Source organism: Mycteria americana, chromosome 10, assembly GCF_035582795.1.
Source record: "Mycteria americana isolate JAX WOST 10 ecotype Jacksonville Zoo and Gardens chromosome 10, USCA_MyAme_1.0, whole genome shotgun sequence".
NCBI lineage: Eukaryota > Metazoa > Chordata > Aves > Ciconiiformes > Ciconiidae > Mycteria > Mycteria americana.
Window position 1 is genome coordinate 8,572,764 of NC_134374.1, and position 18,853 is coordinate 8,591,616.

The following is an 18,853-nucleotide window of genomic DNA, read 5'->3' on the forward strand; positions in this document are numbered from 1 at the left end:
CAGACTCATAAAATAAAAGCTAACTGAACTCTATCTGAAAGCTCAGTCGTTCCAAGAGAACATGTCAGACAGTAAGTCCTAACAGTAGTTCCTCAGGATATCACATCAAGACTATTCTATCACAATATCCCAGGTGTGCTCAACTAGCTGAATAGTGGCAGAAAGGAAACAAATGAGGAATTATCATCTCACCTGTACCTCAGGTATGCTCTCAAGTGGGCACAGAATGACTGCTAGGACTATGATGCAGCTCAGCTGAGAGCTTTGTGAAGAGATGAGAACCCCAAATTTCATTGCAAGAGGCTGTCTCTAGACTTTGTGACCATTTTCATCTCATGCTCTACTGCACGTTTATGACAGGATATCCCAGAAACATCAGCAAAACTCTGATTATCCTTTTAAAAGAAGTCCCTCTTCTAAAAACTGCCTTTTGCCCTGTAGCCTGGAAAAGCCTCAGAGGCAGACAGCAATTAGCCGAGGCAAACACCTGCCTCTCTAGCACTGTTCAACATTTTGTCTTACTCCCCCAGCTCTGGGCCAACTTCTGTCATTTGTCTTACAGTGTAATGAATGTCTTGAAGATAGTACTACATTTATGTTTTATGCTTGCACAGCATCTTGTACTGACACTCCTGTTTCATGATTAATGCAAATTACCAATAATAAAAGATTGAAAACATGAATGAAGCATAGCTTCTGGAGTGACTTCAGCTGAAAGCTGTTAGGGGAAACTCTTAGGTCACTATCAGCAATTGGTCTACAAATGAGGTAACAATCTCTCTGCAAAGTAACCCCATGTGTAACAGGAAGACATCCATGTTTTCAACATTTAGCTCAAGAAAATGTAGATTGCATTACAAGACTAATTTTGTACTGCCGTTCAAAATATATCATCATTTATATCCAGGAAAAATAAGTACAAGCTGAGAAATTAATTCTGACACACTTTAAAATCCTAGGCTTACAGAGGGAGGGATAACCTCTTATAATATATATACACCTTATAATTGAGACCTCTGAGTCAAAGCCATCTTTGATACAACTTTATTCAAGATGCTGGCCTGACATGCCAGCCACTGCCTACTAGTCACGTCCACAGGAACATTCCTGAAGAATGCTCAACAACTTGGTACAATATTTTAGGATGTTTCTTTTACAACAGATAAGTTATTGAAATGAGATTAATTGAAAGAAAGAGAAGATGAATGAAGTTATAAATCACATCACCTTCAGCAACAAGTGCTTTAATAGTTGACTGTGTCTGCGAATAGTCTTCTAGAAGTTTTTGTTATTCCTTATTAACCTAAAGTTTTAACCTCATTTTATTAACATTGTACTTCACTATGCTCAGTCACTTCAAATTATATAGCAGGGGACTACTAAGAAATGTTTCAAAGATCCTGCTTTTCTTAAAAAAAGCTCTGCTTACTGCAAAAACAATTTCAACCACTAGTATTTTCTCTTAACAGCTTACTTCATGCTGGAAGGTGTTAGGGTGTGTTTTTAATTCAGTGATACCAGAAGGTCATTTACCTACTACTGTATCTGAAAAGTTGACAAAAACATAGTTGTGTATCTTTCCTGTTGAGCATGTTTGACAGCATTTTTAATAAGAATAATTAAATGCATTAACTGCTTAGACATATAAAGCACTAAACCAAAGTATTTTAAGGACCTATTTCTGATTCTTTTTCATACTTTTAGACTGATTACACAACAAAGATTTTGCTTGTTTTCTAACCCTGAAGAAAAGTGGCAGAAAGACTTAGAAATGGCATGTAGATATTAATCTTACTCATTGCAATAGACTTAAATTGACAAAGTTCCTTTACAGGCAATGAAACATGTCAAGGAACTAACAAAAATCTGACTGCTTAAGAGATGTGCTTTCCAACAGGTATGAAGCAAAATTGGAGCAAACAATTAAAAACCTGCTGACAGTTACATTTGCATCAATCAGGAATAATTTCACTGACATATTGCACAAATTTATAAAAATGACTGCAAAATGTAGCACATTTGTTTCAAAAAGCCTTGAAAATACTTGCTTTATAAAAGTCATTTCCATGTAGATTCCACTGCAGCAAGAACACTCAGAAGAGCAGTTCTTGGTTTTGTTGAAGAAAAAAACATAAAAAGAAAAGAAACTCTCACAGCTTCCCACATTGTCTAATCTTTTAATCTTTGAGAAGATTAGAGCTTGTAACTACCACCTGATCAGGATGATGAAATTCTACTAGTGCAATTGATTACAAAAAGTGCAAAGCAGAACCAAAAGCCTTTCATATTCATGAAAGTATAAACCCCTCTGCTATTAAAGCCTTTCCAAAAGATTTCTTCTCAGTTACACAGGAAGGTTCTAAATCCTTAAAATTTTAATCAAAAGAGTAGCAAAAGCAGTAGAAAAACATTGGCTGACAAATCAAGAACTCATGTTTTAACTGCTTTTGTTAGATGTCTGTTAGAAGTTGAATTAAAATAAACATGCTTAAAACATATTATACTACTTCCATGAATTCATTATGACATATGTGCTATAAAATCCAGACCACAAAGATTAGTGTATTGTACAATCTTCATTTACATCACAATATAACAAAGAGATTTTTTTAAACTGCTGACTGTACATCGGTTGGACACTTAATTTAGGCTACAGATTTTCCAAAGGACTCTCTTATTCACTACAGTTGAGTGGGCTAACAATTTCAGCAGCCCAGTTGCAGAAAAACTTTTACGACACCAAAAAAAAGTAAAATTATGAACATTTAAAATGCCTGCGATCCCTTACTAATCTGTTTAAACATTAATGAGGAACAGCAAGAGAAAATCTGTATTTATGTCATAAAATTGTCAGACTGACAGATCATAAAGTCATTGCTTCTGTATGCCAACTTGGAATTTAAAACACATTTACTAATTGATAGTCATGAACCTTGATACAACGCTTAACAGCTTAATCCTTTAATTTCTCACATCACTTTTACTTAGTTATGAGGTGTTCTGGGTTGGATCCCTTGCGAGCAAGAATCTAAAGGGTCAGCTTTTAACAGAAAGGTTTGAGAAGAGGCTAAAAAAGAATGAAAGGCAGCCAGTTGCCAGGAGAGATATTGATCATCCTCTCAGACACAGAAAGCTGTTACACTGAATGCAGATGGTCTCTCACCCCAGCGTACTTTGCAAAAACTAATCAAAGTCGAGCAGACGAAAGGCACAAAGGAACTTCAGAGCAGAGGTGTACGGCAATTAAGAAAACATCCCCACATCTCTCCGAGAGGGGCGGGAAGGTGTCTGTTTTCCGGCCGAAGGATGCCCAAACCCCGACGGGTTTGACTAGGCAGGTCCACCTCCAGCGAGGCACAGGCGCGGCCGGGACCTGCACACTTACCCCACTCGCCAGCTCCGCACCCAGGCAGAGGAACACCAGCACCAGCACCCTACAGGGAGGCAAACGGACAGAGTCACCCGCGGGGCCGGGGGCACGGCGGGGAGGGGGCCGCCGCACCTCGGCACTCACCCTGCGCGCCCCGCGGCCGGCGGGGCAGGGGCGCAGCCGCGGCCCATGCTTCAGGCAGCCTGCAGGGAAGGCGGAGAGGACGCAACCTGGTTACGCGCCGCTGCTCCCACGCGGGCACCGGCTCCGCGCCGCCGGAGGAAGAGGAGGGCCCGCCGCCGTCACTCAGGGCGGGCAGGCCCCCTGCGCGGCCGCGGGCCGGGCACAGCGGGGGCCGCCGCCGCTCACCTTCGTGGTGCGGCCGCTGCGCCGGCTCCTTCCCCCCCTACGACGGAGGACTAAGGGTGCCTCGCCCCGGGGGAGCGGCCGGGCTGGCCTCGCCGGCGCTGCCCGTTCGGGGTCGGTCACCGCTCGCTTCCCCGCAGCGCCCCGGCCCCCTCAGAGCGCCCGCCGCCTTCCGCTCCCCACGCCAGTGCGCGCCGCGCCACACCGTGCCAGAGCGTGCCCGGGCAGAAACTTTGCGCGGTCTTCGCCGAGGCGTCGCACCTGAGTGGAGCCGGGCGGGACGGGACGGGACTGAAGCGGGCAAGCCGCGCCGGGCGCCCCTCACAGCCCCACACCCCGCCACCCGCCCCTCCTGAGGTGCGACCCGGCACTGCCGACAGCTCCCCCTGCCCTCACACACCGAGGTGCCTCCGCCGGAGAAAATAGTCCGGGGTCCAGCGCCTGCCCGCCCGGTGGAGGTACGGGGCGGGGAGAGGCAGGCGCCCGCCCTTCGAGCCGACAAAACCCTGGCGCCCAGGAGGAAGGGTGGCGGCGAGGAATCACGGCCCCCTTAGAGCGGGGCGGCAGCTCGCCCTGCCCCGCACACCACACGCGCGCACCCTCCTCCGCCGCCGGCCACCCGCCCGCCCACGGTGCGGATGAATACTGTGGGGCAAATAGTCCCGGGAGGACTTGAGCCGGGAGAAGCGGGCGAGTGCGGCAGAGGGGCGGGCGCTGGAGTCGGGGCGGCCGGCGGGAGCCGCCTGGAGGGAGCCGTGCTGCCCTGCCGGGCTATGCCCGCGCCGCAGGGCCAGCTCCGGAGCTCCTGAGCGGGCAGGATGGAGCCGCGATGGCGGAGCCGCAGCCTGGCTGCTGGCTGCCTGGTGCTGCTGCTGGGGTGCTGGGGGCCGGAGGAGGCGGTAGCGGCGGTGAGTGCGGGGAGCCCTCCTTGTTCTCCTCGGGCGCCGCTGTCCCCGCCGGGCGCGGCGGCAGCGCAGAGTCCTCGGGGGGAGCTTTCGAGCCCCTTCAAAAATGGGGTGGCTGAGGGTGGGCTCGCCAGTGGCCGCCGGCCGCGCTGGGGCTGAGGGGGCCGCAGCGGGCCGCGGCCCCTGACAGGAGCCCGGCGGCGCCTTCCGCCGGCGGGCGGGCGGGGGTCGGCGGCGCGAGGCCGAGCCGCGCGCGGGAGGGTCCGTCGCCTCGCTGCCCTCAGGTGTCGGGGCTCCTGGTCGGCCCCTTCCCGGGCAGTGCCCTCCCCGGACAAAGGCTTCTCGGCGCTGCCGGCGTCGGACCGGCTCTCCGCCTGCCGTTGGCACGTCTGGGTTCGCTGGCGGCTGCGGGGAGGCAGGAGGGAGCGGGAGTGCGAGGCGGGGGAAGTCTGGGCGAGCTTTGTGTGTGCTCTGAACCCGCTGTTCCTCGAGGAAAAATCCCCCCCAAGGACCTTCATCTCTACCTCCATCTGTAAGCCACATCTGGACGTGGCAGGGAGTCGGAGGCTTGCGGGCACAGGTTGCCGGAGGACTACACCTCAGGCTGCGACTTGGTTTTCCTGAGGGTTGTATTTCTGCTTTCTTAAAACCCAAGTTGAGGTGGTAGCGAGGATGGTAGATGGGTGCAGTGTTGCAGAGGGTGCACAGTAGGTGGCCTGGAGAAGAAATTTGTTTTCTCTCTTTGGGAGAGGGATGCTATCCCAACTTCCCTGGAGTGGCTGGGCCTTGAAACTGAGAGGAGGGAGAGGTGATCACTAGCTTCCCTTTCAAGGTGCTTGATTAAGACCTTCAGCTGTTAACAAGTGGTGAAATTAACTAAAAGGCTCATACTTGAACATGGGTTAATTGCAGATTTTTACAGTCCCTTCCTCTGTCTGTTAACTTTTTTTTTAAGTTTACTTGGAAGGGAAAATGAATCCAGATTTCTGTTGCTTAGGATTACTCTCTAGTTGAAGAATCATAGTATGTTACGCTACTAGGTGTAGAATACCTTTCTGTTACTCCTCCCCCCAGTTTTGTAGTTAGAGCTAACAAAATCTTATTTGTCTTGAACTCTCCTTTGAAGTGCATTCCTTTACAGTGAAACTCTGTAGACCTTTCATCTGCCCTTCCAAAAAGCAAAGACCAGCCATAATATACTCCTGTCCTTTCCTACCCCTCCTTTTTTACCATGCCCACGTGTGTACCCAAGTGTATGTGATACTAGTGTGCCACCAGTGCTTACTGATTTGGGGAACTGCTTGTCTCCATATTGTCTGTAATACTAGTTCTGCTGCTGTTAGGTACTGCCTCATCCCAGGCTACCTCCCATAACTTTCACCCCCAAAGAAGGATCTGGTCAGTCCCACCTACAGGACTTCACTGTTTTAGCAGGTGGCGGTTGAAGATGGGGACGTCTGTGTCTATAAATGTGTCCCCTTTCTTTCTTCAGGAAAGTGCCCAAGTAGAGTTTCACATGTGTGATTGGTGGGAATCTGTGGGGTCTGGGAAGGGGACAGTGCTGGGCTGACCCCGTAGGCAGTCCTCTGCCTTGGGAGAAATGAAGAAAGGAGAAAAGGCAATGGTGGAGTTCCAGGTTCTCAACACCACCTTGTGCTACAGCCTCTCATTTAAGATGAATCCCCCTGGGGATTTGCTACCCCACAGTGAGATGAGATTAACTGAAGACCCAAGGGCTAGTGTGGGTGGGCAAATGAGAGGTACCTCTGTTCCAACCTATGTAAGTCCCACTGACACTTTGTCAGAAAGGTCTATTGGTTTCTCAGTACCTTGGTGTTCTGAATCTCCCATGATGATAACGCTAAATGATGCTGATCCTTATTAATGCAGATGAGTGTTTTATTTTTCTCATTGTCAGAAAGGGTTGAAACAACACTGTAGCAGTGTGCTTGATAACACACTGTCTCTTCTGTGAAATTTGTTTTGGGGCCTTGTCAGAATCACCCCCCTTCCCCCAACAGGATAAATCCAGTGGGATGAGTTCAAGTAATTCTGATGTCCTTATTCAAATAATATCTGAAATTGTTATTCAACCTCATAATACACATTTCAAATGCAAAAGTCATATTTTCTTTGCTCCAGATTGATCACATAGCCATATACACTATTTGAACAGTTATAAGGTGACAGAATATAGTTGAGAGTCATCTGCCAATGTGGACATCATAGGGAAATCCCAATGACTTATTAAAAAAAAAAATTGCCAAAACCTGATACTCAAGTAAGGATGAATTTCATTGTTCAGATTTTATTGCTGGGTTTCCATAGCCCATCATCTAAACTTGGTGAGTAGTATATGGATCGTGCTATGCGCTCTTGTGCAGATTCATTGATGTAGAATGAAGCGTGTAACTAATGAACGGTGTAAAAGTAGCTGGGAGTCTGAGAATGGTCTTGCTTTAGGGTGGGAGAATGAATGAGGTAGAACATGGTGTCATCAGTGCGTGGAGTGATTTCAAGTTACAGTATAAAAAAAGGTGCTTACTTGTATGCTTTCATCAGAGGATATGAGTGCTTATAATGTATGTTAAGGGGTAATATTACTGCTTAAGTGCCCTGGTGTTTTTTATATAAATATACATACATGTATATAAGTGAATTAGCTCTTCCTATAAGCAGAATTTTTTTTCCTCTCCCAGCAGGTTTACATTTACACTGTGTTATAGAAAAGTGATTGCAAGTTGTGACTGGCAAATCTATTTAATTAAAGAACATAGATGGACTAGATTCTTGACTTGTGCTAATCTATGAAACTCACTTGAAGTTAGTGACTGGCTATTGGTTTATATTAAAAAAAGTTTCCCTCATAGTTAAGGCCTAGGTTTTTAGTATAAATAGGCTTTTTCAGCCCAAAAGTTATTAAAAATGAAGTAACTTCTGCAATGTCTTTTTTCTTTGCCTTCCATTGTAACTCCAGTTTAACTGAAAGTGTAAGGATGAAAACAATTCTTCAGATATGGTAAGGTAGGCTGTCAAGATGGGTATCATTCGTGTTTAAGAAAGTAGTGTATTATTCAGGGAAGTTCTCTTAAGTTTCGTTGGGATTTTTTTTTCCTTTCAGAGGTTACCATGTATACATGCTAATGTGTCATTAATTACAATGTACTTGATTGATATGGTTAACTTGTAAATAATGGTCACCTGTGTTTCTCTTGTTTGTCCTAACTATTAGGGTAGTGCTGGCTGTTATTATTCTTTCCCATTTCATAACTGGCTATGGCTCTTTCTAGTTACAAAAGCTAGTCTGTAAAAGGAGAAAGAAATGGATGCTGGCTTTTAGGATTCAAAAAGTATTTCATCTTGAAATTCCGTGGATGTGTCTTGATTAGTCATGCACAAGACTCTCTCGGTTTCATAACATCAAGGCTCAAGGCCCTCCCGCTTGCAACTTGTCATTTGTCATGTGTTTTGCTTTTGACCTTGCATGGCTCTTAGTTAATAATATATAGTAAAAGTTGTATCTCAAGGTGTGTTCTGGCATGTACTAAAATACAAACAAATCAAAGGAATTCTGAGTGAAACCTAATATGAGAGCCATTTGGACCATAATAGCATCTTTTGTGGCTATGTGTATAAAAATCATTATGTATCTTATTCAGTTTTTCTACATGATGGAAGTAGACTGATAGTCCAGTGGAAGCTCCTAGGCTTTAATTTTCCTGGTCATGAATGAATTAGATGATTGCTTTCAGTGACTAGATAAGTCGCTTACCCTTTTTTAAAGTAGACAGGGAAATTTTGCTAGGACAAAGTGTTACTTAATTTATTTAACAGCAAATGTAAATTTACATGGTCATCTTTTTCTACTATGAATAAGCAATAATGCTTACCATAATACAATTAGTTGCTGTTGGTTTTACTAGAACATGTGGAAACTTTTCTATATTAAAAAACAACTGAAATCAGTAAGAACATCCCAACAAATCTAATATGCATATTTTCTATCTGGGGCAAAGTGTCTGTTCTGCACATACAGTGAAGATGTATTGTGAATTTTTACCTTTCATTCACTTCGATTCAAATGCTTCCTTCTCTAATTGCATTGATTGTGTAAACTGTCCACTGATATCACCATGTAACAAGATATCTAGATAACACTCACTTATATGCTCTAGGAATAGTATTACGCAAGCGTACTGAATGGAAAGCAGCCTCAGCCAGCCATGATACCAGACAAATTGCTTTGAATGAAGACACTTTTTGCTTATCTGTTTCATAAGGCTGTATGGACTCAGTAATGTTTAAAACCACTGGGGTGCTTTTAAGTTCTTGCTGTATGCAGTGTTTGGCTATCTGATGTTGACAGCAAACTTTGCTGTAAACCATCTCTTCTCAAGAGTACCTAAAATAAAACTTGTTCGAAAGATGTAGTGCTGGTATGGTGTTAAGGATCCTTAAGCAGCATCCTTTACCCTCCTGTGCAAGGTTAGCAATGCAATTAAACCTTATTAAGTCTCACTGGTACAGTGCAGCTTCTGAAAAAGGAAATGTGCCGAGCATCCTGCTTATGTAATTACTAAGTGTGTGGTGTGTGGAGGAAAAGCTTCAATGTAATGTGAAATTATCAACAGAATAAACATAGCTGAGCTGAAGAGGAAAGGGTCCTGTTATAAAAAAGAATTCTAATGCTTATTTAAAAAAAACTGCTTTGCAGTTGTCTCAAGTCTTTCTTGCAGAGCTTAAGTCTGTCTTGGAGAACTTGTGAGGAGATGCAAGAAGCAAAAACTGGGGAAATGTGATCTTAATTTTAGGAGAGATGGATATTGGGCAATTAGATAATTGCAAAGCTGTATCGCAAATGAAACATTTTAGCTTAAACTTATTAATGCTTTAGTCTCTCTTCCTCTAAAAGGCATGATACTTAAACTGTAATGTGTTAATAGACATATCTTTAATCTGCTTGGAAAAGACTTTGATATTGTGTGACTCTCAATTATGAAACTCTGCATCTCTGTTGCCATGATTCGAGTGGGAGGCTGAACTAAACCTTCCAAGGCCCCTTCCAGCCTGAATTATCCTATAAGTCTAAAATTATGCAAGAGTATAGTGATGCTCCTAGGTGTACTTTCTGTTAAGACAACTTAGATATCCTGTAGTCAAAAAATAATCATAATTGTGTAGTTAAACTGCGAGTTCAAAGGATCATTTTTATTTGGTTTTTTTTCAGTTGCAACTAGTCAAGAAGCCATCATGTAAGCTGTCAGCACAGTAGCATTCAGAATTTTAATTTTGTATTCTCCTTTTGTGGAGGGTGTCTTATGCAGTGTGTGTTTGTATATGTATTATTCTGTCATAATGTAACAAAAGAAAAATAAATTGTAGTGGCAATATTGACAGTGAGGTTTTTTCCACCTGCAGTGTGTGTTTTAGGACTCGGAAAGAGAGGAACTCTAAAGCTATGGATTTTGGCTGACTTGAAGATGATAGCCTTCAAGGCTCTTAGTTATTGCAGCTCTGTTGTTGGATTTCTGTCTTTGTCTCCTTTTCCAATTTGGAGGGGAAGGGAAATAGTTTAGTCTCATCTGTATTTTGTTTCTTTTACCTAATCTCTACAGAGAATTAAAATGTCAGAGTTGAACTTCAATCTCATCTCTTTCCTGACACTGTAAAGGGCATCTGCGTGCAATGCACTTAGTTATTTTACTTTTGGTTCTAGTTGATTATCTACAAAATGATTGTTTTTATTGAGGCATATAGCTAGACCTGCAAAACTGTCCTACTGTAGTCTAATATGACCCCACTGTATGCTAGATAAGCTTTGCTACTGTAGCTCTGCTGAAACCCCTGCTTTCTCTCCTCTTAACTTTCCCTGAGATAAGCAAAGCTCTATTCACTTCCCTGGCTGAAAACAGGCTAGTAAGTCTTTCTGCCAGTGTCTGTGTCTGTCAGGGCTTTCTGCTGAAATATTAAACATGTTGGAAAGTGTGTTTATTCTAGGACTGACTTCAGTTGTTATCAATGTGAATCTTAGTTTTAAACCACACCATTAATTTAGAGAAAGACATTTATGCTGTACTGCTTCCTAGGGAATTTGGAGGCTTTTGGAAACCAGACTTATACAACCCTTAGTTGCAGCCAGGGTGTATGTATGTGGTAGACAACCCTTCTCTAGAAGGAAGGGTGAACATGGAGGAAATCCTTGGTTTGTGTTAAAATACTTCACTGGTATGAAACTAAGACTTTCATCTCTTTCTCTACTGTAATAGTTGCGTCTCTCACCTCCTTGTGTTGTATCTGGAGATGTAGTTATGGTAGATAAGATCACCTTATTGGCTCTGGTAGAAGAACTCGAAGGCTGGCTGGTCCATAATGGGCCTTTTGCATGAGGTTAAGGTAAGGCACTGCTAATGGCTTCAGAGGCTCACTTGAGAGCCATGACAGGTAATCAGCAGAGCTATATCAGAATGGCTTCATTTAAGAGCTTGAGACTGTAGAGCAGTTCACAATAAAGGTAAAGCTTTATAGAGGTCCTTCAGCTCAGAGTGTTTTAGGAACTACTGCTGTAAGTTACATAAGTTATAGTATCTTTTTAATACTTTTATTTAGAAAATTAAGCAGAACTACACAGACTTTCTAGCTTAATTTTCAGTTTGACTAACTACCTTTTTGTGTGGTTATTGGACTAGACAAAAATACAAGAACCTTAATGTGCTAAGCGTAAAATTTGACTTTATTTGGCAACCGTAGTGATAAAGTAAAGCAACTTGCCAACATTTGTACTGAGAAAGGCCATGAGCTTTGAATATCAACACTATGGGGTTTTTTTGTTTGTTTTTGACAGACTCCTGTTTCTACTTAGTCTTTCAGGAACTTCAAGTACCTTAGAGGATGGGCAGCATTGAGTGGAAGGGCAGAAGCTTGTAGATGGTGTCAGAGATGTTGCATTTTATATTTTATAACCTGAGTTACCTGTAAGCTGTGTATAACTGGTAGTTATGTGGCTGGGAAGTCAAAGCCTTCTGTTCATCTTGTAGCACCTTCTCAAATACAAATTAGGTTTCTTAAACATGTGCACTGGTAATATGTATTAGTATGTTGCATTTAATATAGTAAAGTGGAATTTGTATCCTTCTGTGAACAGGAGGAAATAAGATAAATGGGTTTCTCTTGCAACTCAAAACTTAAGAAAAATCCCTGAGCGCTTGATACAATGGTGGCTTTTGAATGATGTTTCAAGTCATTAGTAGGGTGTTTGGAATAATCAGTTGCCTGGGTTTCATTCCCAACTTCTGATCTGGGAAGGCCATCTCTTTCTACCCTGTTACTGTGCCTGCTTAAGAGCTTCTGAAACCCTTGTGAGAAGGGTGCTGGTTTGTTTGCTTGCCTATGATGCTATAGGCTGGCAATCTTTTTTTTCCCTGTTATCGGCTCCTTCATGCTGTTCTTATAGTAGGAGTTTTCTACTTTTCTGTCTTAATCTACAAAGATGTTGCTTATGCTTCTTAATTTGTATACAAGTATAAACAGTGTGATGCAAAAATGGTGACTTGGAATCTAGGACTACTTAAAAGACCAGTGCCAGATGCATTTTTTCATTCAGTTGTGGACTCACGGGTCCTACTATTTTGATAACCTGTTGCTAAACAAATTAACTTTATATTAAACACTTTCTGGCAGTATTTCTCACCTCCATGTGTTGAAAAAAGTTTTGAGTCCATATAAGTCACCTCTATCCTAAACACTCTTTTCTTTGCTGTTTTCCTGGTAGTCATACTCTTGTCCTGTCCCTATTTTTTTTTTTTTAATCAAGTTAGGGAAATTGAGAGTGATGATTTTGATTATATATACTGGACTTCTTGGTATTTCTTCAGTACTCTGAAAAAGTCAAAAGTTTACAGTGGATTCAGAATAGTTAATTTTATTACTCTCTGTTCTGGTTCCTAGCCTCTCTAACATCTTCTGCATTCTGGGTGAAAATATAATAAGCATTAGTTATTAAATACCTAAAGCTGTCAAGCTTAAGCAACCATTCATTCAACACTTACCTTTGATTATTTTTTTGGCTTCACCTTGTTAGCAATGAAGGTTAATGTTCCTTCATTAAGGAAGAAATATACTGACAACTCATGAAGAAGAGACTATCTAGCATCAGTCTGTGTCTACTCAATACAGCGTTGATTCTTCAGAAGCAAACCTTTCTCTTTATGCACTTAAATCCTGCAGGTGCCCGATAGGAAGAAAATGACCACCCTGGGCAATGAACTGCACTCTTTCTACACCTTTAATTAAAGTAGCAATTATTTAAAAACACAATTAAATGGCTTTACTTAAAGCAATGAAAACTAATGTGACCTGCAGGCAAGGCTAGACAAGCCTTCAGCTCCCAGAAAATTTGATTTCCTGACAAGAAATGCCACTGAAAAACAATGTTTGGGTGAAGGAGCTTATGAACTCTCAGTTTAAAAACCTTTTAAAAATAATCCTTCTTATGGGGCAGTAATTTTTCTTGAGTCAACTTACTTTGAACGAACCTGTCATACAGAATGACAGCAGAAGCCATTGTTTCTGAAAGGTGAAGTAACTTCTAGCTGTCATTCAGACAATATGAATTGACTTAATCAGAGAAAATATTTATTCTGAGTTAAAGAACACTTCTCTTGTATATTGAACCGTAACGGGCAAAGGTATTGAGAAGGAAAAGGAGGCTTCTTCACTGGACTGAAAAATGAGAATTTAGATTGGACTTCTCAGTTCTCTCTTCATCCAGTCACTGTGTAGTCAGACATGAGGACAAAACCTTGAGTTTTCTGTAAAACCATTATTTTTTTAATTCTTAAGTCATTAAATACTTAAAACAACAAGGAGAAAACCTAGAAAGGATGATAAAAGTTGCAAGGCTTGGGTGTTTTTTGTTTTGATAGTCAGATTAACTTCCAATATTCATTCAGCCTTTCTTAATGGGGAAAGTAGTGCCATGAAAATCTGTAGAAGCCTATGCCCAGAGTCTGCCCAGGCAAACAGTGAAAACTTCAATACAAAAGTTGATATTTGTGTGGGTGGGGTTTTTCTTGTATTTTTGACTGAAGGGAAAGTGTATATGTAGTGTCATTTAGTTTCTGATCCAGAACGCTTATGGAAACTTCTTGGCAATAGAATTGGTGACACTCCTCCACACATGCATGCACACGCACAAAAATCTTGACAGTATATTTTCTGTTCTAAAAGCTTTCAAACTCTTAAAGCAATAGTAGTAACAAAGTGTTAAAACATCTATGTCTAAAGTATGAATTTTTGTATCCTAAGTGAACCTAGAAAATTCCTTAACTTTAGGCTTGAATGAGAAAATGCTTGTTGACAGGTCTAGTCATGCTCAGAAAATGTGTATTTTTAGAACATCAGCATACTGTAACCAAGAGTGAGAATAATCAAACATATCTCTTTTAAAAAAACTCAAATTGCTAATATACTACAGAGTTAATTGTGGAAGAACAGCACAGCCAGTCATGGCAGTGACAGAAATAGTATTACTTTTTTTTTTCTTCTTTTTAAACAGCTGGACTAAGCAAATGTGTTTAACGTCAATAAGATGATGGAACACTGTGAATGTATTGTCCTAAACTTCCTTGCAAGCTTTTCAGTGACTTTTTTTTGTCTTGATGGCAGAAAAGAGTATGTTGATAACTTTGATGGAAGATTATTTAAAATAGCAAGGAAGCTCTTAAGCCTTTTGGTGGTGTTCAGGAGTGTACCAGAGACAAACTCTTAAGTTATCAAACACTGATCCTGAAGCGAAATAAATACTGTATTATTGCCAGTTGCTAAAAGGGTTCAGAGGACAAATACAGAAGGTGGATGTTTAAAGTGTAAAGATGAATTTCTGAATGCTAATCATTACAAACTGATAATGAAGTCTGGAAAAATATTCTTCAGTCATGCAAGATTTTGCTGTGCTTGAACAGCAGTTTTCGTTGGTCATCATAAATACACTGCCTAAGAAGCTTCAGTTACTCACCTCAGAACACTGTCGTGCTGTCTCCTGGGAGAAGAAAACTCCTGTGTATTCAAAATGCTGTAATCTTTGGACGAATTTCTCTAGCTTTTTGGCTCTCTGCTTCAGACCGAGCATTTTATTTCATGTTTCATACTGTGATAACAGATACTGATCAAATGTTTGACATATTTGCTGTCTGAAATGTGAGCTACAGTTGTACCTTGGTAGTTCTTTCGGTACTGATTCTGTATTCCATTCAGCTTTGCAGAGCTGGAGACTTTTAGGAACTTTACTGTCTTCTCCTATGCTTGACTGGAGAGAGTAAGCATAGAAAACTGTATTGGGTTTGTGTGGCAAGGTTTTGGTAGCAGGGGGGCTACAGGGGTGGCTTCTGTGAGAAGATGCCAGAAGCTTCCCCCATGTCCAATAGAGCCAATGCCAGTTGGCTCCAAGACGGACCCACTGCTGGCCAAGGCTGAGCCTATCAGTGACAGTGGTAGTCCCTCTGGGATAACATATTTAAGGGAGAGGAAAAAAACCACAAACTGCAGTGGAACAGCAGCCAGAGAGAGGAGTGAGAATGTGAGAGGAACAGCCCTGCAGACACCAAGGTCAGTGAAGAAGGGGGAGGAGGTGATCCAGGTGCCAGAGCAGAGATTCCCCTGCAGCCCCTGGTGAAGACCATGGTGAGGCAGGCTGTCCCCCTGCAGCCCATGGAGGTCCACTGTGGAGCTGATATCCACCTGCAGCCTGTGGAGGACCCCATGCCGGAGCAGGTGGATGCCTGAAGGAGGCTGTGACCCCATGGAGAGCCTGCGCTGGAGCAGGCTTCTGGCAGGACCTGTGGACTCATGGAGAGAGGAGCCCATGTGGGAGCAGGTTTGCTGGCAGGACTTGTGACCCTGTGGGGGACCCATGCTGGAGCAGTCTATTCCTGAAGGACTGCACCCTGTGGAAAGGACCCATGTTGGAGAAGCTTGTGGAGGACTGTCTTCTGTGGGAGGGACCCCCGTGCTGGAGCAGGGGAAAAGTGTGAGGAGGAAGGATGGCAGAGACAACATGTGATGAACTGACCACAGCCCCCATTGCCTGTCCCCCTGTGCTGCTCAGGGAGGAGGCAGAGAAATCAGGAGTGAAGCTGAGCCCAGGAAGAAGGTGGGGGGAAGGGGGGGGAAGGTGTGTTAAGATTTGGTTTTATTTCTCATTATCCTACTCTGACTTTTGACAATAAATTAAATTAATTTCCCTGAGTCAAGTCTGTTTTGCCTGTAACAGTAATTGCTGAGTGATCTCTCCCTGTCCTTATCTTGATCCATGAACCTTTCATTGTATTTTCTCTCCCCTGTCCAGCTGAGAAGGGGAGTGATAGAGCAGCTTTGGTGCGTACCTGGTGCCCAGCCAGTTAACCCACCATAAAACCAGTGTTGGATTTAATTCTCTGAATACTTTTACTTAAATGTAGAGAACAAAATTAAAAAGTGCTAAAATTCCAAGCTTGTCATTTATTGTAGAATCATAGAAAAACAGACTGCAAGTATAAGCTTCCTGTTCTGGAGGCTAGATTAGGTGACCTCTTGCTCAAAACAGAGCTGTCTTTGGAGCTTTCTCTTTGTTCTTCTGATAGTTGCAGACTAAAAGGACATTGCAACAGTCTTTTCTATTCCAAACCTTGCTTGCTGTAGGAATACAGTTAAAACTTTGTGGAAATGCTTCATAGTGAGTGCTTGTAATTAACCTACTGGTTACCGCAGGATGCGGAGCATATATCACAAACTTGCAGCAGGTTATTTTCTTGGCATCCATTCAGTTCTAAATAGCACTTGTGGGAGTTGGTATACTCCCTAAACCAGGGTGCCTCGGGGAACACTTTCCCTTAGAGAAAGTGACTTTCTGTTTTGGAATGTGTACAAATGCCAGGGGCTGTTTCCTACTCCTGCCAAGCTTCAGACTGAACTGCATCTCAAGTATTATTAATACTTGGGGGCTATTTCCTATGAATGGATCTCCTCACTTTAATTATTGTGATAGGGTGTTGGAGCCATGTGTGCTCTCTCCTTACTACTCCCACTTTTCTTTCAACTGACTGTATTTTAGTGCAATGTTGCAAGGAAGACAGCTGACTGACATTCTCGGACATGGTCAGAGAATCACCTTAAGGAGATACTTTAGGTTAGATATGGTTAAATTGCTACTGAGTAACCTCCAGGGAGTGACTGTGAATAAGATCAATTGCTGGAGAAAGCAATAACTAAAGCTGTGTGTGTCAAAGCAAGGAGAAGCTTAATGCTACTGCTGAAGATGTCCTCCCTTCTGAAAACAAATAGTACTCAAGTATTTATACAGTGTCCATTGAAAGTCACACTTTGCTTGCAAGTTTTAAGTGGATGGTATCCCTCTAACTCTTTTGAAAAAGGAATATTTGGTTTACACATTTTAATTCATGTCTTTACTAAAGCACTATCTGGTACATTTTTTTTATGTGCTTACCGTATTCTACTGAAATGTTTTTATTACTGAACCTCTCAGGAGGAATACTCCATTGTGACTGTTTCTTAAAAAATAACTTTTTATGGTCTTGGGGGGCAATAGAGACCAAATACAGAGGAAATTATTATAAAGGCTTAGACATCAGCTTCTGTTTGAAACAAAAATATAAAGTGCATTTTCTTTCCCCCTGCACTCCCTTCCTCTAGCACTGAACATATTTGTTTTGACTTTCCTACTTCTGATACAATGTTAATACTTAAAAAACCTTGTTGGTTTCTCAATGGTTTTTGTGAAGATCTTATCTATGGTCCTTTTAGCTAGTTCTGTGGTATGGATTCAAAATTTTTTTAATGTAGCAAGTCTCTGACAAGTGTGACTTAATTCCCAGGGCATGCTTTCTGTTTAGTGATGATCAGTGCAAACCAAATGTAATGATTCTTAGGATAATCTAATGTATAGCCTCTAGATGTAATTTCTCTAGTGTAAGGGAATGAAATCTATTTTTTCTAATCAAGTTTGGGTATCTAATTCCAAGATCTGTGTGTGCTAGATAGAATGATCTATTAGCACTAGCCTGCAGCTGTCTCTTCTAGCATTTTAAAGGCAATAAAATACATTCAGGCCCCCTTTTGCTTTGCCCCTGTGAAGTAGTTTGTGGGAAATTACTATTGTGATCCTCCATATTGCTATAAGTTCACTTTTTCATGGGAAGGTGCAGCTTGCTATGAAGCACCTCACTTGAAGTGACAGGTGCTCTAAGGAGACCCTGAGCTATTGCTAGCACATAGTCAGTGCGTTAGTAAATGGACTCAAGAGGCTAACACTGAGGGCTACTCTTTATCTGCTGAAGTTAAGCATGTGAGTTCCTGAACAAGCATCTGAGCTCCCACTAAATATCCAACTTATACCAGCTTTAGGGATTTCTGAACCCATGTGGATAAAAGAAGAAAAGGGGCTCCCAACTCATCAGGTCCTGATGCTCTGTTCTTTTGGAAGTGCCTCTGACTTACAGGCTTAGGACATTTGCTTTGTCTTCATTGCTTCCTTGTTTAACTTGGCGCACTTCAGTGCTACTTACTTTTTCAACTTTGATTACCTGAGGCTGGAGAGTAGCTTTTTTTGTTAGTATTGAACAATACAGAGAAAGCGCTGCCCATAGTGCTATCTTCAGGTATTAAAATGCACACACAGAGTATGCTGATGCTACAGGCATAAACAAATGATAAAACAGTTTTAACTAGAAGAACCTTAGAGCTATGATACTTGGTCCAAGAACTGAAGGAGAATGAAGTTGATAATCACCTCCACCACAAAAAAATCCCCCAGACACCCACCAAGCCTTAAGTGAGTTAGGTCTTGTGCTGACAGTTAAGAGGGTGTGTACTTCTTCGGATAACATCTCAATGCGATATCACTGTGCACAGCCTCTTTGCTTTTTAGCTTGTGTACTTGCTTAATCTTTGGTATTAATTGAGTGCTTTCAGTAGTTTCAAAATAGACCACAGCGGGGTTGGATTAATCTGAAATGCTGCTCTCTTGTCTCTCCTTTCTCAGAGGAAGAAGTGGATTTCTGTTCTTGTGTGGTCTGTTTCATGTACTTGACACATGAAGGTGCAGTTGTCAGTGACAAATGACTGACATCCATTAGCAGGACTGAGGAACTGAAGCTTCCTCTGTTGCCTGTTATATGGATGAAGGTGAGGAACAGAACGATTTTTGGGGAATTAGTCTGGA

At 42.3% G+C, this 18,853-nt stretch overlaps 2 protein-coding genes across 4 annotated transcripts in view; one reads left to right on the forward strand and one right to left on the reverse strand.

Moving 5' to 3' along the window:
* COL4A6 (collagen type IV alpha 6 chain) overlaps positions 1-4,298 on the reverse strand; it is a 143,142-nt gene extending 138,844 nt beyond the window's left edge. For all 3 annotated transcript variants that reach the window (XR_012777291.1, XR_012777290.1, XM_075513114.1), the window contains exons 1-2: positions 3,515-4,298; positions 3,386-3,434 (exon numbers count right to left, since the gene is read on the reverse strand). Coding sequence is in view for 1 of the 3 variants with exons in the window: in XM_075513114.1 (XP_075369229.1) it covers positions 3,386-3,434; positions 3,515-3,561 (96 nt within the window). In the remaining 2 variants the exon portion in view is untranslated. The remainder of the gene's footprint in view (positions 1-3,385; positions 3,435-3,514) is intronic.
* COL4A5 (collagen type IV alpha 5 chain) overlaps positions 4,241-18,853 on the forward strand; it is a 90,558-nt gene continuing 75,945 nt past the window's right edge. Inside the window, exon 1 of the mRNA XM_075513134.1 lies at positions 4,241-4,644. Coding sequence (XP_075369249.1) covers positions 4,555-4,644 — 90 coding nt within the window. The 5' untranslated portion in view covers positions 4,241-4,554. The remainder of the gene's footprint in view (positions 4,645-18,853) is intronic.